This window comes from Dipodomys merriami, unplaced genomic scaffold (genome assembly GCF_024711535.1).
Source record: "Dipodomys merriami isolate MVZ:Mamm:240054 unplaced genomic scaffold, mDipMer1.0.p SCAF_346, whole genome shotgun sequence".
Classification (NCBI taxonomy): domain Eukaryota; kingdom Metazoa; phylum Chordata; class Mammalia; order Rodentia; family Heteromyidae; genus Dipodomys; species Dipodomys merriami.
Window position 1 is genome coordinate 772,664 of NW_027205004.1, and position 24,581 is coordinate 797,244.

The window sequence follows — 24,581 nt, forward strand, 5'->3', positions numbered from 1 at the left end:
TTTCCGGGACGTTCCTCCGTGAGAGAGGCCCCGAGGCTCCTCGTCTCGGTGTCTCCGTCTCGGGTGTGCGGTCTTGTGCGGTCTTCGTGTGGTGCGGAGCGAGGGTAGGCTCCGGCTTGCTTCTTTGCCCGGCTCCAAGATGGACGGCAGCGGGGACGGGGGAGGCCGCTCTGGGGAAGCACGTGGCTTGCTGCTCGCCTGCTCCCGGGGCTGCTGGGATGGTGGCGGAGTCCCGCGGTCTCCAGGCTGCCGTCGGGCAGGGAGGCCAGCGGAGGCGGGGCCGGGGCCGGGGCCGCGGCCGCCCCTGAGAGGCACCCCGGCGGCGGAGGTGGCGGCGGCGGCGGCGGCGGCCCAGCCTCTTCTTTCCTCGCACAGCCCAGGCCGCCCCAGCTCGAGGTCCGCGTCGCCATGGCCGCGGTTCCCGAGGTGCTGCAGCAGCAGGAGGAGGACCGCAGCAAGGTGAGGTCCTCCACTCCGATTCCGTAGTCCGGGGTGTTCTGCTCCCCGCTCCCTTTCCCGGGGGGGGGGCTCTTCGCTGCTTGCGGCCCTCCGCAGAGCAGGAAGGTCCTGAAAGGCCTGAGATGACCCCCCTTGGCTCTCCCACGCGTCTCCGGGCGTTCTCAGTGGATTCCCCGATTCCCTCCGAGAACAGGGCCAGACACGCGCGTCCGCAGTGGTCGAGCAAGACCCTCGGCCAGGCGTGGTGGACTAATCCCTGGAGACCCCATAGTGTGTATTTTAAGACTTAATACGGTGGCTCCGTGGTTGAGTGGAAGGTGAACGTTACAAGTCCTTTAACGTGCCAGCGGCACCGGCTTGGTTCCTCCAAAACCGGCGTCTCACCTCCTTTTGCTTGAACTACTGGGGAAATTCCATCCCGAATCTGTAGCGTGTCACTTGCAACTTCATAGAAGAAGCTACGTGCTTCCCAGCGTGATTTTGAGTTGGTGCTTAAATACTTACTGGACTTGTGTTTCAAAGGTCGCGCGTTTCTTGAGGTCCGGTCCAAAAAGATTATTAATGTAATAACGTTATTGCCAATTAAAGACTGACAAGTCTCCACGCTTTTATTGCTTCTTTAAATGTGAGTCCTATTTTGCATAACATACTGGGTTGAGCCACAATCGTGTGGGCAGAATCCACACCATTTTTAACGACAAAAACTTAAGTCTAAAAACATTACCAGGCGATCAAGAGAAACTTGGACCCTTTAGAACTGTCTTTGAATGGAGAAATGCTTTTTCTTCCAGTTAAATTCTTGCGTACTAAGCAACTGGATTCTTCCAACAAGGGTATCATTGTTACTACTTATTGAAATAGTGCCTTGTACCAGGGAGGTTCTTGATTGGGGTGTTGTATTTCTTTGGAAGCTCTTAATGGAGCACTCTATATAAAGTTTTCTTCTCCCTGCCAAATGTAGACAAACTGGGTAAGAATGTTGATTATTTGTGTGTCTGGCACCTTTGAGTAAAAATTTTGATCAGAATCAGCCATGCAAAAGACCTTTATCACTTTAGTTCTTTTTTTTTTTTTTTTGGTTGGTCGTAGGCGTGAACTCGGCCTGGGCGCTGTCCCCTTAGCTCTTCGGCTCAAGGCCAGCACACTTGAGCGACAACACCACTTCCGGCTTTTTCTGCTTATGTGGTGCTGAGGAATCGCACCCAGGGCCTCATGCATGCAAGGCAAAAGCACTCTACCGCTGAGCCTTAGTTCTTATCTTTAGTCACAACTGAGTCTTTAAGATGACTTACTACCCTGGTTCTTAAGCAAAATCTGAGGGTTTTGAAAAGTATGAAATGCCTCCTGACTTTAGTTGGTAAAGGGGCTTTGTCAATTTCCATAGTGCAAAAAGTGGGATTGCAGAAGAGATAAGTAAATTACTACTCTTGACATGTGACTTCATTTTATGCTGCCTCCTTTGATACTAGTACTGTGCTGTTAGAGGATCATGTCTAGATGCTTTTACAGTGAACAGAAGGGCGTTTGCGTTGTGACTAGTGTAAAACAGTAACAGGAGTCCCAAGTGTTGGGACACACTTGCACTGAAATACTTGATTTTTTTTTGTTTTTTTTGTTTTTTTTTTTTGGGCCCGGTCGTGGGGCCTGAACTCTGGGCCTGGGCGCTGTCCCTCAGCTCTTCAGCTCAAGGCTAGCACTCTACCACTTGAGCCATAGCTCCATTTCCGGCTTTTTTCTTTTTGCTTATGTGGTGCTGAGGAATCGAACCCAGGGCCTCAGGCATGCAAGGCAAGCACTCTACCACTGAGCCACCTTCCCAGCCCGAAATACTTGATTTTTAATCAGTGTTTAAATATTGTTTTTCCTGTGGTGGGAAGCCAAACATGGTTTTATTCTTGCTAATCATGTGCTTTGCCCTATTATTGAGCTCTGGTCTCAGTTTTTAATTTTCTTTTAATATAATTGCATTTTGATTATTTTGAAAGGATTTCAACATTTTGATTATGTTGAAAGGATTTCAATGTGTCTAGCTTCTAGTTACCAAACGAACTCTTGTGGCCCCTACTTTATGGTAGCTTCGAAGAGTACTACTGTCCTCAGTTCATGTGGACTGGATGAAAGTTTTCAGATGTCTCAGATTTTTAGCTGGTGTGGTGGGGAAATGGAGATTTTTCAGACTTTGTCTTCAGTCATTTAGCAACTTGTAGATTTGTCATCATTCCATTTACTGAAAGTCATTGGTTTGGCATTGTATTTAGGTGTCTACTTTTAGGTTCAGTGTGTCTTGTAGGATCTTTTGGAACGAATTATTCCTATTTAACTTAGGGCAAATGAAGTGCAATAGCAGTGGCATTAGTGTTTTTAGTCCTCATTGCCTTCTGGGAGTTTGCCTAGGTTCTGAAGAGCTTTAGATTTCTCTGTAATTATGAATAGACTGAAGTAAGTTGAAAACAAAAAAAAAGGAAAAGCTATTGTTAGTATGTTAACACATTTGTAATCTCCCTACTCAGGAGGATATCAGGTTTAAGGCCAGCCTGGACTACAGATGCTGTCTTGAAACAAAGTAGGTGCTTTTCTCTGGTACTTGCATGTGCAAGATAACTCTGCTTTGCCTGATGCCTTTTTTTTTTTTTGGTGGGTCCTGTGGCTTGAACTTTGGGCCTGGGCACTATCCCAGAGCTCTTCAGCTCAAAGCAAGCAGCTCTACCACGAGTCACAGCGCCACTTCTGGTGTTCTGATAGTTAATTGGAGCCAAGTCTCCAATTAACTGGGATCCTCAGCTCTCAGCCACCTGAGTAGCTAGGGTTACAGGTGTGAACCAACCGGTACCCTTTTTAACTGGAGAAACAGCTTGCCAAAAAATAATTAACCAAGCTGGGGGCTGGTGGCTTATGCCTGTAATCTTGGCTACTCAAGAGGCTGAGATCTGAGGATCATGGTTCAAAGCCAGCCTGGGCAGAAAAGTCTGTGAGACTGATCTCCAGTAAACCACTAGAATACTGGAAGTGGCACTGTGGCTCAAGAGGTAGAGCACTTGCCTCAAGTTGAAGAGCCCAGGGACAGCGCCCAGGCAGAGTTCAAGCCCCACCACCGACAAAAAAAAAAATTAGCCATAACTTGTGTTAGGTGGATCCAGTTTTTGTAGAAGCTGCTACTAGTGTTAGTTTACTCCATTGACCGTTCTGTGTAGGGACAGTCTTGAACTTTGACCAGTACCATAGCAAAGCCACAATTACTTCTTTTTCTTTAACCTCTTTTTTTAAACTGAAGTTGGTTTTTTTTTTTTGTACAGTCCAGGAAGTATTGTTTATCAGTGTTGTCCACACCTTAGTTCTGGACCAGTAACTTGCACACTGTGTCTTCAGTGTCCCAATTATGAACATAGTACTTGAACAAGTCATGATGTACCTACATGTTTATGGTTTCAGGACGAAATTGCGAAGAGTTGGATCCAAAATCAAATCCACCCTTTCTAAAATGATAGGATTTGGGGGGGAGTCAATCAAGTTGTACCAGGGTAGTCTTAGTGTGCCCATTTGTTGCAAGGTTCTTTTCAGATATGTGATTAGTGAATTCTTACGGCTATATATATAAAAGAGTCTCATGGAACTTCCTGCGCTGGCTGGCTTTGAACTTTAATCCTTAAGCTCAACCTCTTGAGTAGTATGAGCCACCAAAGCTTTGCCTTTTCTTTTTGATCTAGAAAGGAAGGTGGCTATACAGGCCTTTTTTTTCCTTAAAGTATCATTGATTAATCCTAATTTGACTACACTATAAGTTTACAGATTTTTCTTGGGTTGTGGGGCTTGAACTTGATGCCTGGGCACTGTTCCTGAGCTCTTTTGATCAATGCTTTTGCTCTGTCACTTTGGGCACAACACCACTTCCAGTTTTCTGGTGGTTAATTGGAGCTAAGTGGACTTTATTACCTGGGCTGCCTTTAAGCCATGATCCTCAGATCTCAGCCTCCTGATTAGCAAGGATTAAAGGCATGAACCACCAGTGCTAGGTTTTAATGTGGCAGTCTTAAATACTATTAAAAGTGTCTCTACTTTTTTCAGGCTATTTTTTAAAATTATTTTAAAGAAGTATTAGTGTATATAAGTACAGGAGTGTCATGATAGTCTGTACATACTAAATATACATGGTTTGGGTAGTAGATGAAGGGCTTTATCTTTGAATAAAAAATTGGTTAGAGTTTTCACTGTAAGCAGAATCACCCTGGTTCCTTGTTGGATTTCTATGACATAATATTTGTGAACTCATTTAAAAAATAGCCAATGAAGCCAGGTGCTGGAGTCTCACCCCTATAATCCTAGCTACTTAGGAGGCTGAGATCTGAGGATCAATATTCAAAGCCAGCCTAGAGCAGGAAACTCTGAAACTCTTATCTGCAATTAACCTCCAGAAAAACAGGAAGGGATATTGTGGCTCAAGTGGTAAGAGTGCTTGCCTTGAGCTAAAGAACTCAGGGACAGTGCCCAGACCCAGCCCCAAAAGTGAACGATTTGGTTTCTTAACTTGAAATTAGTTATTTAAGGTTGTAGATGAACATAATTGCTTTTGGTGCCATATTGAGAGATTTGGCTAGTTTGTGGGCTTGCAGCCTTGTGACATGATGATTCAGTTTATCCATTCGCTGAGTGTGCTGCATTGACCTTCTTACCAGGCTTTAGTTCCTGTTCTAGGAACTTAGGTCTATGTAGTTTCCAAATGCCTTGCAGCCTACAGTGTTCTATTGTGGGCTGCTTGTGTGTTGGGATTCTACTGGGAGGAATGGTTGGTGTCAGCAGGGATGGGTCCCATTGGGTCCTATCTCACCAAGATGAGTGGTGAAAATCTGATCACTGCCTGCAGCCCATCTTATTTTTAACCTTGTACCTAAGTGATTTAATTCTTTATTTGTGGGGTCTTCAGGGCCTTGGAGGTAAGATGGACTTGCCTGCCCAGGCTGGCTTGGAACTATGATCCTCAGATCCCAGACTCCTGAGTAGCTAGGATTACAGGCATGAACCACACCTTATTCATGGTTATTTATGTTAATTTGAAGTCTTCCATAAGTTCTTAGTTGTGTTTGTGAGGACAAAGTTGTGATTTCAGGCCTTAAAGAGAACTAGTGGGAGGGAATGGTGAGAGTGAGTTCTGTAATGGCAACTAGTATAGTATTTAAGAAGTGATTTCATTGTTGTCCATGAACCAGTGTCAAGATAGGAGAAAAACAGTTCAGAGTATCTTGAGACATTTTAGCCTTTTTAAACCAAGAGAAAGGCTATGGTATTAGTATCACAGAACATTTCCTTTTTGAGTTGAAACAAACGTTTCATAAGCACATATCCTGTGGATCTTATTTGCAAAAGTTAATACAATGTTTTTGGTACATCCTTTTCCCCTTGTGCTGGTCCTGTTGCTTAAACTCAGTGCCTAGGCTTTGCCAGTAAGGTTTTTTTTGTTGTTGTTCAAAGTTAGCACTCTACCATTGCAGCTGCACAGCTCTTTGGCGGATAATTGGAGAATTTCTGCCAGCCTAGCTTTGAATCTCGATTCTTAGATCTAAGCCTACTAGTGTTGGTAGGATTACCATGGGTGCCTGTCTGCTTTGCCATCTGCGTGTGTGTGTGTGTTTGTGTGTGTGTGTGTGTGTCTGTGTGTGTCTGTGTGTGTGTGTGTCTGTGTGTGTGTGTGTGTGTGTGTGTGTGTGTGTGTGTTTTAACCAGTCCTGGGGCTTGGATTCAGGGCCTGGCTACTGTCCCTGTGTTTCTTTTGCTCAAGGCTAGCACTCTTGAGCTACTTGAGCCACAGGGCCACCTCCAGCTTTTTCTGTTTATGTAATACTGAAGTCTGGAGCTCAGGGATTCATGCATGCTAGGCAAGCACTCTTACCACTAAGCCACAATTCCAACCCATCAGTAAACTTTTTGAAGAGAATGTTGCTGATACTAAGTCTAATGCCTGAATGACTTATAATTACCTGAAAGACTGGTGAGTAACACCTTGAGTTCTGTAGGATTGTTGTGCTGCAAATGTTTAGGATGCAGCTGGGAGATAGAGTATTTTTAGCCAGAAAGTGCATTGGTCCTGCCAAAAATACTCAGATTTCTTTAAGATAGTCTTGCTATGTAGCCTGTGCTACCCTGAAATTCTTTTTTTTTTTTTTTGGGTCCAGTCGTGGGGCCTGAACTCTGGGCCTGGGTGCTGTCCCTCAGCTCTTCAGCTCAAGGCTAGCACTCTACCACTTGAGCCACAGCTCCACTTCTGGTTTTTTTCTTATGTGGTGCTGAGGAATCGAACCCAGGGCCTCGAGCATGCAAGGCAAGTGCTCTACCACTGAGCCACCTTCCCAGCCCCTCCTGAAATTCTTTATCCTTCTGCCTTGCACTGCTGAGATTTGTTACACCCCATTCTTAGATTTTTTGAAAATAGTTAAAACATTGCTTCCAAATGCCACAATGCTTCTTCATCCCTTACCTTTCCTAGGAGGACATGGTAGGGAAGTACATTGGCAGCTGAGAGGATCTGAAATGGACATATAATAAAACTCTTCTTAGAGAAATCTGAGAGTCATCTATAATACTTAAATTTTTATTGCCGGCTGGGCACTGATGGTTCACGCCTGTAATCCTAACTACTCAGGAGACTGAGATCTGAGGATCCTGGTTCAAAGCCTGGGCAGGAAAGTCCAATTAACCCCAGAAAACAGGAAGTGGCACTGTGGCTCAAGTGTAGAGTGCTTGCCCTGAGCAAAAGAGCTGAGGGACAGCGCCCAGGCCCACCCTTAGTTCCAGCCCCCCAGGCCTGGCCAAAAAAAAAAATCTGATTCTCCCAAATGACTAATGAAAAACAGGTAAAACTACATGCTGAAGGTCTGCTTTACCTGCCTTTTCTTGATATATAAATGACCATTCTGGGAAGTGGTGCTGTGGCTCAAGTGGTAGAGCGCCTTGAGCTGAAGAGATTAGGGACAGTGCCCAGGCTTAGAGTTCAAGTCCCATGACAGCCAAATAAATAAATAAATAAATAAATAAATAAATAAATAAATAAATAAATAAATAACCATTCTGGGTATTTTATAATGCTTATTCAAGGCTCAGTGGCCAGCAGGGCTGTGTATTTGCTAGAAGATTGCCATTATTGCCCTTAGGTCTGTTGGGTTATTTAAGCAAGTACTGTGGCATGGGACAGCAGGGCGTTTGTTTTGTTGACTAAGCATTAAAAAAAAGAATGCTGAACTTGTGCTTGATGTTTCCAGAATGAGGACACAAATGCTGACTTAGAAGATCCTAGAATTTTGCAGTTTTTCTTCCTTGTTAGTGTTACCTTTATCTGAATGGTTATATGCTACAGTGATAACCCATTTGGTGGTTGGTGGCAATGGAATTGGTGATTGAATTTCCAGGGTTTTTTTTTTTTTTTTTGGTCGGCCATGGGGCTTGAACTCTGGGCCTGGGCGCTGTCCCTTAGCTCTTCAGTTCAAGGCCAGCGCTCTACCACTTGAGCCACAGCACCACTTCTAGTTTTCTGGTTGTTACTTGGAGATAAGAGTCTCACAGACTCTCCTGCCCTGCCCAGATTGGCTTTGAACCGTGATCCTCAGCTCAGCTTCCTGAGTAGCTAGGAGGCCCCATTTCCAGTTTTGGAGTGATTAAATGGAGGTAAGTTTCACAGGGATTTTTCTGCCAGCTGGGTCAGATCTCAGCCTCTCCTGAGTGTAGCTAGGATTAAGGTGGGGGGAACTCCTGGTGCCTGGCTTTTCATGTTTTTTGGGGGGGGGGGTCCGGTCCTGGGGCCTGAACTCTGGGCCTGGGCACTGTCCCATAGCTCTTCAGCTCAAGGCTAGCGCTCTACCACTTGAGCCACAGCATCACTTCCAGCTTTTTTCTTTTTTCTTTTGTGGTGCTGAGGAATCGAACCCAGGGCCTCATGCATGCAAGGCAAGCACTCTACCACTGAGCCGCCACCTTCCCAGCCCCATCATAAGTTTTTTTTTTTAAAGACCCAAAATAGGTAATGCTAAGTGTTACTTGCTTATTCAGTGCTTAGGAGTATCAATTTCAGAGCTGGGAATGTGACTTAAGGTAGAGTGCTTGCCTAGCATGATGAAGCCTGGATTTGACTCCTCAGTACCACATAAACAGAAAAGGCCCAAAGTGGTAGAATGCTACCCTTGAGCAGAGGAAGTTCAGAGACTGTGTCCATCCAGGCCCTGAGTTCAAGCCCCAGGACTGGCCAAAAAAAAATTCCAAGTGGTTGGGATTTTGTGTTTAAAAACTGTATGAAATGGTATGTCTACATAAAAATGACTTCTGGGGAAGGTTTCTTGTTATATTGGGAAGTTATGAGTTATCACTAAAACCTAGAATAGGTGGCATGGGCATTTTTCTTTAGTCAGCAATGGAACACTTTAGATTTATTTGTTAGGATTTTTTTTTTTTTCCGCTTATGTGGTGCTGAGGAATCGAACCCAGGGCCTCATGCGTGCAAGACAAGTGTTCTACCACTGAACCACCTTACCAGCCCCTTGTTAGGATTTTTTTTAAATTTTTATTTATTTTTTATTGTTAGGATTTTTGAAGGCAGTATTTACCCAACAGTAATTTATCCGAAGGAAGTAAGCTTTGTTTTTGACAGAAATTGATCAAAACTGGAGTGATTATAATGTCTTGTGGACGGTGATATTTCATGCCAATTATCAAGAGTACATTTTGAAGAAACAGTACTTGGGTCCAGAAGTTGACCAGATTATGCTGTGATCTTCATTAATAGTTGCTGTTGAAATGAAGTTCTGTCCACAGCTCTTTGAGATAGTCTCAATGGCATAGCTCAGTATCACCTCCACAACCTGATGGTCTTCCTGCATCAGCATTTCAAATGGTGGAATTACAGGTTTGTTCCACTGTTCATGGCTTACTTACAGAACTTGAGGCTTCTAGGAGGAAAGCCATAACTGTGGCAATGTAGGATTTTTTTTCTACAATTTGACTTTTCTTTCCTTAGTCACATGTTTGTTTTTGATGATTAGAGATGAGTCTCCTGCGCTGGCTTCAAAGATCCACGGATGGATCTCAGCCTCCTAAGTAGCTAGACTTATAGATGTGAGGCACTAGCAACCAGCTTTGTATTTAGGCTATAGCTGATTGGACCAGATGTTTTACTTACTTAGAAACTAAAGTGTATTCTTGATATTGTATATTTTTATCCACTTAGCTCTAGCTTTCCTCCTCGCCTTCTGTTTTACATAATCTAGAGAGTTGTGGTGATTTTTCTTTACTATTTTGGTAATAGAGCAAAAGGAATGGGGAAATAAGAATTGTTACTATTCTCCCTACTCTTTTAATCATTAGTACCCAGTTCTTTTGCTCTAACTAGTTATTTTGGAGATGGATTCTTACAGACTTCTGTCTGGACTGGCCTCAAACTGATCTTCCAGGTTCCAGCTTCCTCACCCTTCCCATCAGATTTCTTAGTTGTTTGCTACAAATCTCTGGATATAAGTTGGTCCACTTCTTTCTTTCTTTTTTTTTTTTTTTTTCCGGTCGTGGGGTCTGAACTCTGGGCCTGGGCTCTGCCCCTCAACTCTTCAGCTCAAAGCTAGCACTCTACCACTTGAGTCACAGCGCCACTTCCGGCTTTTTTCCTTTTGCTTATGTGGTGCTGAGGAATCGAACCCAGGGCCTCAGGCATGCAAGGCAAGCGCTCTACTGCTGAGCCACCTTCCCAGCCCCTGGTCCACTTATTTCTATACTCAGGTCCTATATTGTGTGACTCTTTGCCATCATGGGTTTTTCCAGAGTCATCTTTCAGATCTTTGGTGTAATTGATGGATTTTGGATGTTCTTTGAATATTGCCATTTATGTAAGAAGCTAGTAATCCACTGTGTGCACTGGAGTATATAGTTAAATATGTTTCTCATGTGTGTCCATGTTACAATCATACAATTGGTCTATTCAGGTTGCAAGAATACTCTCATCACATGGATTAAACAGCAAGTTTCCTAAATCTGAAGATCATTTTTGTGTGTATGTATACATATACATATATATATATAGAGAGAGAGAGAGAGAGAGAGAGAGAGAGACTTTAACTCTTCCCAAACTTTTTAGGGTTGAAGTCAGTTTGAGACTAATAATACAATAATGTGTTTCAGCTGAGATCTGTGTCTGTAGACCTGAACATTGATCCCTCACTTCAGATCGACATACCTGATGCACTCAGTGAGCGAGATAAGGTCAAATTTACAGTGCACACTAAGGTAAGCTTACTAGGCAAAGTACAGCCTGAAGTGTCTTGTCTACATAGTACAAATTTTCAGCCTGTTTTTAAATTTGAATCAAGGGGGCACTGCTAATAACATTCTAATTCTGAAGTAAATTCTCTTGGTACTTTAGCCTGATCTGTAATACTTGAGTTTTTTAGGGGTGAGCATGAAAACAGGCTGCATAGTTTCTGCTTGTTGACCTGTTCAAAGTAAATGAAATTAATTCACTGGAATGAAAGTGAAGCTGAGTAAACAGTAGGTTAGACTTCTTTAAAACAGCAACTGTACTTTTAAATTGGGAGTAACTGGTAACTTCATATTTTTACTAGTAGATTTTTATGTTTATGGTCAGGAAGAGAATGGTGAAAAAAGTTATTTACAGACCATGTTGTGTCTTAGCTATAGTTTTTATAGTGGTGATAGGATCATGTGTTACAGCTTTGTTTATTTGTATCTTAATGTGATGTTGTATTATGCAGAATTTTCCCATGGTACAGCCCCAGGAAACCCAAGACACTTAATCAGGTAATGTTACCACTTCTTTCTTTACAGACCACACTGCCCGTGTTTCAGAGCCCAGAGTTTTCTGTTACAAGGCAACATGAAGACTTTGTGTGGTTACACGACACACTTATTGAAACAACGGACTATGCTGGACTTATTGTGAGTGCATTTAAAAAAAATAAGTAATTAACCTATTTCCATCTACCTTGCTATTTCTATTATGTATGTTTAAGGGTACTTAACCTATTTTTTATAACTGGTTGTACAAAGTAATTCTAGAGTCATTAATTCTTTTAGACTGTTAATACATGGAGAATAATGCTGGAGTTATGAGATTAAGCATATAAAATAAGCTTTAAGGGTAAACAGTTTAAGTATTAAAGTCTTAACCAACTTAGGCTTTATTTTTCTATGGTATCTTCAGGCATCATTAGAATTGATATATAAGAGAACATTGCCAATACAACAGTAATGAAGGAGACCAGGTATCAGCACTGAAGATGAGTTATCTTAGCTGATTTAAAGTGAGAATTAAGTACGTATTACCTGCCAAGAATCTTTCTGTTTTTGTGTTGGTACTGGGGTTTGAGCCCTCAGTGTTTCTGGCTCTCACTTTGTATTTTTGCTCAAGGCTGGCTTTCTACCACTTGAGGCACTTGTTCATTTCCAGCTTCTTGATGGCTATAATTGGAGGAATCTTTTTTTTTTTCTTTTGGTTGATCATGGGGCTTGGGTGCTATCCCTGGACTCTTCAGTTCAAGGCCAGTGCTCTACTGCTTGAGCCACAGCGCCACTTTGGTTTTGAGTGATTTTTTTGGGGGGGGAGGAGATAGGAGTCTCATGCCAATGCTGGCTTTGAATGGTGATCCTCTGGCGCCCAGCTAATTGGAGGAATTTTGATGCTTAGATCTCAGCTTCTTGAGTAAGTAGGATTATTGATGTAAGCTACCAGCACCAAGCTTAGGACATACTTCAGTAATCAACCAAAATTAGTACTTGCAGTGTGATAGTCCTGGGGATTTAACTTGGAGCCTTGGTACTCTCCCACAGTGTTTTTTTTTGGGGGGGGGGGCAGTCATGGGGACTGAACTCTGGGCCTGGGTGCTGTCCCTCAGCTCTTCAGCTCAAGGCTAGTGCTCTACCACTTGAGCCACAGTGCCACTTCTGGCTTTTTCTGCTTATGTGGTGCTGAGGAATCTAACCCAGGGACTCATGCATGCAAGGCAAGCACTCTACCACTGAACCACCTTCCCAGCCCTGTCCCAGTTTTTGCTCAGGGCTAGTGCTCTCCCACTTGAGCCATACCTCCACTTCTAGCTTTTTTTTTTTTTTTTGCCGGTCGTGGGGCCTGAACTCTGGGCCTGGGCGCTATCTCAGCTCTTCAGCTCAAGGCTAGCACTATACCACTGGAACCATAGCGCCTCTTTCAGCTTTTCTGCTTATGTGGTGCCGAGGAATCGAACCCAGGGCCTTATGCATGTTAGGCAAGCACTCTACCACTGAGCTACCTTCCCAGCCCCTCACTTCTAGCTTTTTGGTGGTTAATTGGCAATAAGTCTTACAGGCTTTCCTGCCCTAACTTGCTTTTAAACCTTGATTCTCCTGAGGATTACTGGTGTGAGCCACTGACACTAGCTGTATTAGTATATAGTACTTTTTGTGTGTGTGGTACTGGGCTTAAAATGGCATTGTGTGTACAAAACCAGGCAAGTGCTTTTACCACTGAGATATGTCCCCTATCAAAAAGTGAGAAGCTAAAGGATTATCCATTGGGACTCAAATTATTTTGATGACCGTTAAGTGATCAGAGAGAAAATGGTTTCAGTGAAATTACAGTTGACTTAGCTACTTGACTGTGGTGGCCATCTGTGATAGCAAAAGCTGTGTGTGGAACCGGTTAGCATTTACAACTGGGGAAAGGTGTTCACAAGTTACTGCACTGCATCTGCTGCAGATTCCTCCAGCTCCTACAAAACCAGACTTTGATGGCCCTCGAGAGAAAATGCAGAAACTGGGAGAGGGGGAAGGGTCTATGACCAAAGAAGAATTTGCCAAGATGAAACAAGAACTAGAAGCGTAAGTAGATTTTCTTTGGCCTTTTTTGTGTGAAAATTAGAAAATGTGTTCTGTGAATATGAATGGGAAAAATCTAACAACTTCTCTAAAAAAAAGTTACAGCAAGCTGGGTGGCTCACACCTGTAATCCTAGCTCTCAGGAGGCTGAGATCTGAGGATTGCGGTTCAAAACCAGCCTGGGCAGGAAAGCCGTGAGACTCTTATTCCAATAAACCTTGGACTCTGGGCCTGGGTGCTGTCCCTCAGTGCTTCAGCTCAAGGCAACTACTCTACCATAGCACCACTTCTGGTGGTTTATTGGAGTCTCAAGGATGTTCCTGCCCGTGTGGATCCTCAGATCTTGCTCAGCCTCCTTAGTAGCTAGGATTACAGGCGTGAATCACCTACACCCAACTTCCTGGTGGATTCTTAGCTTAAAAAGGACCTCTTTCCATTCTTTCCATTATCAATCTGTTGGAATTAAGGTGTCAATTTTAGCAGTGGTATTTCCAAGAGGAAGTATTCATACTAAGTGTCTTGGCACATATTGCCTGTCTGGACTAGCTTACCAGTAAACAACCAAGCAGGTAGTTTAATTTTCAGGTTCTTATAATTAGGAAGCTTAATGACCTTTATGCCTACATTGTGTACATTTAGATAAATCTACTGTATAACTCTTGTTAATTCCCAAACCTTATTATGCACCATCTGTGTGTATACATTACTACTAGAAGCAAATGTGCTGAGCCGGGTACCGGTGGCTCACGCCTGTAATCCTAGCTACTCAGGAGGCTGAGATCTGAGGATCATAGTTCAAAGCCAGCCTGGGCAGGAAACTCTTGTGAAATTCTTATCTCCAATAAACCATCAGAATGGGGCTGGGAAGGTGGCTCAGTGGTAGAGCGCTTGCCTTGCATGCATGAGGCCCTGGGTTCGATTCCTCAGCACCACATAAGAAAAAAGAAAAAAGCCGGAAGTGGCACTGTGGCTCAAGTGGTAGAGTGATAGCCTTGAGCTGAAGAGCTGAGGGACAGTGCCCAGGCCCAGAGTTCAGACCCCACGTCTGGCAAAAAAAAACAAAAAAACAAGAAAAACAATAAGCCATCAGAAAACCGGAAGTGGTGCTGTATCTCAAGGGATAGAGCGCTAGCCTTGAGCTGAAGAGCTGAGAAACAGCGCTCAGGCACAGAGTTCAAGCCCCATGACCAACAACAACAAACAATTGGCATGTAGGTCTAAGTTCTGGCTTGAGGCAGCTGATGGTAATACATTATTGATTCCTTCATTGATTCATTCCACAGATTCCAAAATGGTAGCTGTCTTATTTAAGAGATTCCAAGTTAAACCTAAATATTATTTTGGCCCAATTACAGTATTTAACTTAGTGACATCAGTTAACCAGGAGTTTAGTGGTATTGGTCAGATAGTTGAATAATGCTAGCTGAATTTTGTATATTCTTGTCTTTTCAGTGAGTATCTAGCTGTCTTTAAGAAGACTGTGTCCTCCCATGAAGTCTTTCTTCAGCGACTTTCATCTCATCCTGTTCTTAGTAAAGATAGAAACTTCCATGTGTTTCTGGAATATGATCAAGATGTAAGGCAATTTTATTTCCTTCCCATGGTCCAGCTGAAATGCATTACTTACTATCAAAAATACTTTATTCCTTTTGGAGAAAAAATATCCTTAGCAACAGTATAGAAACAATTATCCTTAGAAAAAATATCCTTACTAACAATATATATAGAAGAGTGAGGGAAGGGGTAACATTGTCCAAAAAGAGAAGTACTCATTACCTGACTTGTAACTGTGACTCCTGTATATCACCTTTATAAAAACAACTGAAAAAAAAAAGGAATGTAAAAACAATGGAAATTTTTTTTTAAAATTTTTATTTTTTGTGAACATACTGTATCAATGGAAAAAATTTTAAATGCTGCTTTGTGCATATATCTATTATAAAAATGTCATTCTTCCAAAGACAAGTATTTTCCCATTAAGTTTGGTAACCTTAGAATCTTTTTATTTCTTCCTGGATACCTTTCTTTTTGAAATACTACTCTTTTTTTTTTCATGTTAGATATTTTTATTATCTATAAGTAGTTCTACAAAGGAGTTTCTATTCAACAAATCAGTTTACTTCTTTGAGCCACAGCTCCACTTTGGGATTTTGAGTGGTTAATTGGAGATAACTTTTAACTGTGGTCCTCAAGTCTGGGCCTCCTGTGTAGCTAGGGTTGCAGGTATGAGTCACTGGTGCTGAGCATTTTTATTTTTTTGAGATGTGTTCTGTTATGTAGCAATTGGCTGTATTGCCTGGGTTGGCCTTAAAACATTTCATGATCTTCCTGTCTCAATCTTCCAAGAGCTGATATTAAAAACAAGACTTCTTGTTTTTCTTTTTTTTTGGGGGGGGGTCCAGTTTTGGGCCTGAACTCTGGGCCTGGGCACTGTCCCTCAGCTCTTCAGCTCAAGGCTAGCACTCTACCACTTGAGCCACAGCGCCACTTCCGGCTTTTTTCTTTTTTGCTTATGTGGTGCTGAGGAATCAAACTCAGGGCCTCATGCATGCAAGGCAAGCGTTCTACCACTGAGCCACCTTCCCAGCCCCTTACATTACTTCTTAATATTTGTAAGACAAATCCTAACCCAGAAAGTTTTTCAAAAAACAATGTATTGAAAAAAAACTGGTCCTCTTAAAGATTGAAAAGCCTCTAAGCCTTGTTGTCTACATAGTTATTTAGGGTATTTCTTAGGTTAAGATGTTTTAAATTCTGTAGTGTGTGCCTATACTAGTAAGAAGCATTAATTGGAATTAATTAGAACTGAAGATCCTAGAACACTTACAATAAGCCCTTTTTTTGGTTTGGAATCTCATTTTCTAGCTAAGCGTCAGACGGAAAAATACCAAAGAGATGTTTGGTGGCTTTTTTAAAAGTGTTGTAAAAAGTGCTGATGAAGTCCTTTTCTCTGGAGTTAAGGTAAGGAGTTGGCACTGAGAAAACTAATTTTGTAGGAATAAATGTCTTATTTCTTGGAAAGTGATATTTATAAGATAACATATACTTGGGTTGTTTGAAATTGGCTGTTTTCATATATTTTTACTTACTTCTTCAAAATACCTAGTTCTCTTTAGAGAGGTAATAATGAGTCTTTCCATGCTTAAGTATTTCAACTTTTTACCTATCCCATAGGGTAGAAGTTACTCAGTTATCTGAGGGAAAAAGTATGTTCTCCAAAGTGGTAACTGAACCACATAGCTGACAGGTAGATGAGCACATGATATGTACATATGACAGACCTTACCTGCCATGATTAAGAAACCAAACTTGTCTCACTGCATTAATAGATACAGCTTGTTTTCTTTTCAGGGCTTTCCTCTTTCTTTTAAGTTGTCATTATTAACATTTACTATCTGATGTTTTACTTCTTCAAGATTTGAATAGGAAGCCTAGAACATAGGTGCTGAGTAGTGGGGGATCACTGTTAAACCAAGGAACTTTAGACACAAAGTGTATCCATGCATATGTGATGTTTATCCCTGACCAGTGACTGCCTGCCAGATGTCTCATTCTATAGTCATTTTTGTGCTAGCTCTGGGGTTTGAACTGAACCTTGGGTGATGCCCCTTATGCTTTTGGGCTCAAGTCCAGCACTTTACCACTTGAGCCACAGTGCTACTTCTGGCCTTTTCTGTTTGTGGTGCTAAGGAGTCAAACCCAGGGCTTCCTGCATGCTAAGCAAGCACTCTACCACGAAGCCACATTCCCAGACCCAACATATTTTTTTAAAACTAATAACCCAGCAATATACATATAAGATCAAGTTGTCAAGGAAGCAGTGTCCCATTGTACAGAACCACTACTAGTAGAGTAGAGGTCTCAGAAGGCATTACCAGAGCTTGTTGTCTATTGGCTAGCCAGTTGCTCTTCAACATAATTGTGCTACTGGCACACGGTCTTGGGGTATCAAATAAGAAAAAGTATAAATTTACCTTTTTTTCGTCTTGAATTAGAACTTTACCTTTGAGCTTTAACCTGTGCAGGTTAGTTTTTGTGTATGTTAGTCCTGAGGCTTGAACTCTGATGTTTGGTCTCTGCTTGGGCTGTGCCTCGTCTCTATGCTTGTGTTACAAAGCTGGTGCTCTCTCATTTGAACCACAGCTCCACCTTTGTTTTTTGGCGGGGGGGTTTAGTTATTTGTAGGTAAGTCTCACAGGCTGACTTTGAACTGTAATCCTCAGATCTTAGCATCTTGAGTAGGTAGTGTTATGTGTATCCACCACTAATGCCTGTAGGGGGGGCGAGAAAGCAGTATCTGGACTGTTTGAACACAGACTAGCCTTGAACTTACAATCTTCAACTTCCCAAGTATTCTACCCAAAATATTTTGCAATATGAAATACTCATATTCTTAAGAATGTCTGCCTGTTTCTTTTTTCCTTATTTTTAGGAGGTAGATGACTTCTTTGAGCAAGAAAAGAATTTCCTCATTAACTATTACAACAGGATCAAGGATTCCTGTGCTAAAGCAGACAAAATGACCAGATCTCATAAAAGTAAATACCTTTTCCCACTGGCCACTTAGAAGACCTTTGCTAACATATCTACTTTCTTGTGCTAAAAGGGCTGTGCTTGTTTCTCTAGATGTTGCTGATGACTATATCCACACTGCTGCCTGTTTGCATAGCCTGGCCTTAGAAGAGCCCACTGTCATCAAAAAGTAAGACTTTGTTAGAATAACATTTCCCCAACCTTATAATGAATGGATAAGGACTGAACAGTATAGTTAAAAGTAGCTCTTGACTACTCTCTATGGCTTGGGTTCTACACTGAAGCACAAGCTCCACAGATACCTCCTAGTATCCAATCTTACCCTCTGTACATAAGGTACTTCTGACAGTTGTAAGGAAGTGAAATATAGCAGCTTTTAAGGAATACATTTCTGTTATATTGAGGAAAATTTGTCTGTGACAATTGGCTATTGCCATATTCTCTGGTAATGATCTGTCTGTCCTTTGTTTTTAAATGGCAGAGTCTTGCCTTGGTGCCCAAACAGGCTTCAAACCACCACATACTGATCTCTAAGTGTTTATCATGAGTTCTCCATCTTGTACACTTCCTGTATTTTTCTTTTTTCTTTTCTTTTTTTTTTTTTTTGTCGGTCGTGGGCTTGAACTCTTACCACTTGAGCTACAGCGCCACTTCCGGTTTTCTGGTGGTTTATTGGAGATAGGAGTTTCACGGTCTCTCCTGCCCGGGCTGGCTTTGAACCGCGATCCTCAGATCTCAGCCTCCTGAGTAGCTAGGATTACAGGCGTGAGCCACCAGCGCCCGGCTACTTCTGTATTTTTCCAAATACTACCTCTGCACATCGGCATACTACCTCTGCACATTGGCATACTTCCTCTGACTTGAGGTTGAAAGGCTGGTTTATATAGCAACCAAGATGGCAATATTTATTGATAGGTAACACCCATGGTGATCCTCATAACCTTGTTAATAAGAATCATCCTGGACTTAAGCATGATGCTAATGAGTGGGGCAATGTAAATGTGCTCTACTATTTAAGAGAATTGTAATTAACATTTGTTTGGTAATTAATCCTAAAGTTCCATTCATATCTTAAGTTCATCCCTGATATCAAGTTTAAGATCTTTAACCTACAACATTGTTTTCAGGTACCTGTTGAAAGTTGCTGAACTATTTGAAAAACTTAGGGTAAGAATTTTTGTTCTTCATAGTTATCATTGTAGATTTCTTGAGCGAATGGACTGTGACTTTTATTTATTTTTTAATAGAAAATAGAGGGTCGAGTCTCATCAGATGAAGATTTAAAGCTGACAGAGCTACTCCGATACTACATGCTCAACATAGAGGCCGCAAAGGTAAGAAGAGGGAGGGAATTGTTTAACTAACACATCAGTGCTAGACCATGGTACCATGAGCAGAATTTAATGCTAGAGATTTCCTTTTTTGAAATAAAAAAAAGTGGGGGGGGGGTGGGGTAGGGAAGAAGGTAGACATTGACCAGATCTCCTTGTATTATGCCCCTTTTTTGTATGCATCATTGTAATTAAGGCTTAAGAGGTAAATATAATAATGTTTGGGATTGTTTTATTCTTTCCTCATTTACATTTTGACCTGAGGAGGCTTTTGTCCTGTTGTCTTAATCTTAGACATTTTATTTTATTTTATTTATTTCTTTTTTTTTGGCCAGTTGTGGGACCTGATCTCAGCCTGGGCACTGTCCCTCAGCAATTCAACTAGCACCCTATCACTTGAGCCACAGTACCACTTCCAGCTTTTTCTGCTTATGTGGTGCTGAGGAATCGAACCCAGGGCCTCATGCATGCAAGGCAAACACTCTACCACTGAGCCACCATCCCAGCCCTCTTAGACATTTTAAACATTCTTTAGATTTTATTTTCTGACTTAAAAGCTCATTAAAAAATTTTCACGGAGGGGGCTGGGACGGTGGCTCAGTGGTAGAGTGCTTTCCTTGCATGCATGATGCCCTGGGTTCAATTCCTCAGCACCACATAAGCAGTAAAAGCTGGAAGTGGTGCTGTGGCTCAAGTGGTAGAGTGCTGGCCTTGAGCTGAAGAATAGAGGGACAAGCCCCATGACCGACCCAAAAAAAAATTCACAAAATATTTCATACAAAAAGCATTACAAAAGTAGATTATGCTTTACTGAGCTTTGACAATTATTTTGTTTCATGCAGTTTTTAAAAAATTGCGTTACCCATTTTATATTGCGCACATAATTGCCACTTTTAGATATTTGTGGTAATTTGTGCTTTGTCATAAGATTGCAAACATGAGATTGGATCCCAGGGAAGATTTTCAGACGTGGATTGTGCTGGACAGGATCATGTTATTTCACATTCTTAAGTAATTTTCAGTTATTGAATTAACTAGAAAAATACCCATGTTTTTACTCTTGCTTAGTTTTAACATCTGGTCCATAGGCAAAATTTCAGTAGATGGTCGAGATCCATGTACAAATAGCGTGCTAATCTACCTTAACTTTTTTATGGGGGGGGTGGGGGAGTGTAGAGCGCTAAACCCAGAGCTTTGTGTATACCAGAGATTTTTTTTGTTGTATTGTTAATTTTCTTCTCAGGATCTCTTATACAGGCGCACCAAAGCCCTCATTGACTATGAAAACTCAAATAAAGCTTTGGACAAGGCCCGATTAAAAAGCAAAGATGTCAAGTTGGCTGAGGCACATCAGCAGGAATGCTGCCAGAAATTTGAACAACTTTCTGAATCTGCAAAAGAAGGTAGAATATTTTTCTGCACTTTTATTTTGAAATTATTTATAGAGAACACAAGTAGTGAGAATTACCAACCAATATCTAGAGCTGGGAATGTATGTCAGTTGTAGAATATTTAGTCTTGTTATCTAACCCTGTGTTTTGTGTTCAACCCATCTACTTTATTTATTTATTTATTTTTTGGGTCCGGTCGTGGGGCCTGAACTCTGGGCCTGGGCGCTGTCCCTCAGCTCTTAAGCTCAAGGCTAGTGCTGTACAACTTGAGCCACAGTGCCACTTCCGGCTTTTTTCTTTTTGCTTATGTGGTACTGAGGAATCGAACCCAGGGCTTCGAGCATGCAAGGCAAGTGCTCTACCACTGAGCCACCTTCCCAGCCCCCATCTACTTTATTATTTGCTTACTTATATGTATCCTTGTGTGTGCTCATAAATACATATCTGAGTTCTTGGACAGAGGAAATTAGATTATATACATGACTTTTTTCTATGCCCGTTTTAGAGCTTGAATTCATGACTTGGGTGTGGTCACTGAGCTTTTAAAAATTTTCTACTACTTAAGCCATAGCTCCAGTCTGGAGTTTTTGGCTAGTTAAGAGTCTTGCAGGCTTTTGTGCCTCAGGTGGTTTGAAACTACAATCCTCAGATTTCAGCCTCCAGAATACCTCATATTACACGTGTGAGTCACTGGCACCCAGCAATACTGGCTTTATTTTTTGTGTTTGTGCAGCTTCTGGGGCTTGAACTCAAGCTCAAGCTTGCTCAAGACTTGTGCTCTACCACTTACTTGAGCCACATTTTCACTTTGGCTTTTTGGTGGATGCTTAATTGGAGTTAAAAGTATCATGGATGTTTTTACTCTAGTTGACCATTTCTTCAAGGAGTCTCCCCTCCCCCCACCCTTTTTTTTAAATGAGATAGGGTCTTGCTTTGTATCTTAGGCTGTCTTGTAGACATTGTAGACATACCACTATCCCTTACTTGTTCCTGTATTTGTGGTGGGTTTTTGTTTTTTGGTGCTATGTAGTGCTGGCTATCAAACCCAGTGTGTATACATGTTGGGCAAATACTTTACTATTGCACTGCAACTTTGTCCCTAGATAGGTAAACTTTTGGACATTATGTTCTCTTAGGATACAGGCATCCATTTCATCCATACTGATTTTAATTCCTTTGGATATGTTCCTAGAGGTCGAATTTTTTAGTTTTGAAGAATTTCCATTTTCCTTGTATTGATTTTCATGTCTTCAATGCAAATGCCTAATTTTCTCTACCAGTCATGCTACTTTTTTTTTGTTTTGATAAAACATTCTTACAGATGAGGAATAGCTTCTTGAAGTTTTAGTTTGTATTTCCACCAAGATTATTGGTTGCTGGGCCTTTTTCATGAGATTGTTGGCATTATATGATGTCTTACAGAGTTCACTGTTCTGAGGACATTGGTAATGTTATGGCTTATATCCCATTCCACTTTTTCCCTGCACATTAGTACCTTTGGATAAAACTTGGTCCATTTAAGAAGCACATAGCTGTAACCATACCACATCTAATGTGTCTCAGTGGTGACTCAAGAAAGTTCTGGAGATAATTTCTAAGGATATTTGGAAGATGCAGTGCATTTGAAGGTCAACTTGATTTTTTTTAATCTTTTTTTTTTCTCACCATAGAACTAATAAATTTCAAGCGGAAGAGAGTAGCAGCATTTAGAAAGAACCTAATTGAAATGTCTGAACTGGAAATAAAGCACGCCAGAGTAAGTGTTAACTGAGCCAACAACTCTAGTGAACTTTTTTTTTGTGGCAGGGATGGAGGTTTAATATCCTAATTTGTTGTCCTAGTGTTAGGTAGATGGGATTTTCTTTTAGCTTTTTGGTGTTGATCTGTAATGGTATTTAGTGTATGGGAGTGGTCAGTGGGAGTTTCTTCTGCAAACCAAAATATATTACCTTGCAATACAGAGCATTCTTGTTCCCCTGCCCTCCCCATCCTCTACTGTGGTTTGCATTCAGGTCTGTATACTCGCCTGTACTCTGCCACTTAAGCCGCACTTTCAGCCCTGCTTTTAGTACCTAGGATTAGGAGCAAGAGTCTAGTTTCTCCTTGCCTGTTTACAGGCCATTCTTCTAAAGAGTCTGCTTTAGTAACTTGTGAATTTTTCAGAGGAAAATCACATATTTTGAGGCATGCCTAAGATCAAAGCAAAAGCTTGTCTCAATTACCAGAAGTTATTTAGTATCTTGGGTGTTCATGGTGTGTGCCTCTGTGTGTATATATGTAGACATGTGCATATGTATGCATGTACCAGTGTCAGAGGTAGACTCAGAGTTTGATGTTTTTGCTTGGCTTTGGGGGGAACTCACTTTGAACCTCTATCTTCAAATCTGGTTATTCAGCAGCTTGCAAACGTTTTTGTTTTAAAATACAGTAATCTTATTTGGTCTGGGTATATGTAAGTATGGGTTTCTAAAAGGAATATTAGGTGCTTATGCTTGTTGGGTCGAGGTTAGAGTTCAGCAATAATAAGGACTTGGGATTGAGCTTCACCACAAAAAAAAATATTTGATCCGTTTTCTCCATTCTTAATTACTCCAACTTCTTGTCAATCTGTAACCATTTGAAAATACCGTTTTTAAAATATAATTCATAGCCATGAAGTACTTGGCATTTTAAGTTTACTGTATGTCTTTATTTTGTGATGAGCATTTAAAAAGTCTTGATTTAATTTGAAATCTTGCCCATAACTTGACTACCAGCAGATCTTTTATAGGCTGAGCAAGACCTTGCAGAAGTGAGTGGTATGATTGTATGATTGCACTGGACTCCCAGTGCCCACTCCCAGGCAGCATTCGCAGGCCCTCCCCTCAGAGGAACTCTCTGGCTAAACTGGGAAAGGATAGGTAGTTAAAATTTTAGGGAGTTAGTGAAGGGATGTCCCCCACCCTACTTTTGATTTCATGTTTCATGAGAAAAGCTGTGTCAGAGTGTGTGTTTCATTCTTGAGTATATTTAGAGTCTAGAGCAGGTTACTTTACCTTGACTTTGATATTTGGTTTATTTGTTGATTTTCTTTCCCCCCAGAACAATGTCTCCCTCCTGCAGAGCTGCATTGACTTATTCAAGAACAACTGATCTGCCTTGCTCTTAAGGAAGGAAACAAATGTGAAAGCCAGCATCACTTGCACTTAAATCATTACCACAGAAGATAAATAGCCTTGACTTTAGTTTAAAATTGTGAATAAATAATATTGATTTCTAAAAATCTTAACACTTAACCATGTTGGTTTAAACAAATTTTCATTGCATGCTACTTGGATTGAATATAACTAATCTTTCCTCTTGCATTTGATACCTCAAAGTAGGCAGAATCTGAATACTGGATTCTCCTGCTGTCATCCTCAGTTGTTGATTGTCAGGTGTAGGAGACATGTGCCTTCTGAAAACAAGTAGAAGCAATCATGTGGCCCATGTCTGTCTCACCAGTCTTGCCCTTACAGACATTCCAATTCTTCATTTGGCATTTGCTCCCTGTTACATCATGGTTCTTTACTTAGATGTTACTCGAACAAGGGCAAGTTCCTGTTTGTCTTCATGCACCCTTTAAAGCTCCATTTTTGTAGTTGGGTCATAAACATTTAATGGTGGGGAGTATATAGGGCTTTGCACATTAACATAATATGGCCTGCACAAGAAAGATGAGCTTCCTCTGGTGGGTAGCATGCATGTTTGGGCTTTTCCTTTTTTGTTTCGTTTGTTTTGTTTTTTTTTTTTTTTTTTTTTTTTACAAAGCATATAATAAAATAATAAATCCTGATACTGTATGGAGTTTTTGGGTGTTTTTGTTTTTGGTAGAAAACAAGGCCAGAATGTGTGTCCCAAGAATTGCAACTGAGCAGAGATCATTGGCCTTGGTGAGAGAGCTAAAGAAAAGCTATGGTGCACAGACTTAATCTGTGGTGGTGACAGCCAACAATCTTGATTTGTTCTGCCCTACAGGAGTGTGTCCCTGTAGGCCTTGCCCATCCTGTTGGTTGTA

At 41.4% G+C, this 24,581-nt stretch overlaps 1 protein-coding gene and 1 non-coding gene across 4 annotated transcripts; both read left to right on the forward strand.

Moving 5' to 3' along the window:
* The first annotated feature begins 19 nt into the window (after nt 1-19).
* LOC138803706 (sorting nexin-5) lies at nt 20-24,359 on the forward strand. 3 transcript variants are annotated; one of them, XM_069987772.1, is made up of 14 exons: nt 20-104; nt 376-459; nt 10,603-10,707; nt 11,266-11,376; nt 13,172-13,293; nt 14,743-14,866; nt 16,156-16,251; nt 17,723-17,828; nt 17,917-17,992; nt 18,951-18,990; nt 19,071-19,157; nt 20,398-20,557; nt 22,216-22,301; nt 23,627-24,359. In XM_069987772.1, the coding sequence occupies exons 2-14, from the start codon at nt 409-411 to the stop codon at nt 23,675-23,677; spliced, it is 1,215 nt and encodes a 404-aa protein (XP_069843873.1). In that variant the 5' UTR covers nt 20-104; nt 376-408; the 3' UTR covers nt 23,678-24,359. The 3 variants fall into 3 exon arrangements, with proteins under 3 accessions (XP_069843873.1, XP_069843874.1, XP_069843875.1); XM_069987773.1 differs by lacking the exon at nt 20-104 and having other exon boundaries at nt 246-459; XM_069987774.1 differs by lacking the exons at nt 20-104; nt 376-459 and adding an exon at nt 8,089-8,109.
* Nucleotides 5,071-5,308, forward strand: LOC138803717 (small nucleolar RNA SNORD17). Its single transcript, XR_011365016.1, has one exon. It is a non-coding gene; the product is annotated as a small nucleolar RNA SNORD17 (small nucleolar RNA).
* Nucleotides 24,360-24,581: the final 222 nt, after the last annotated feature.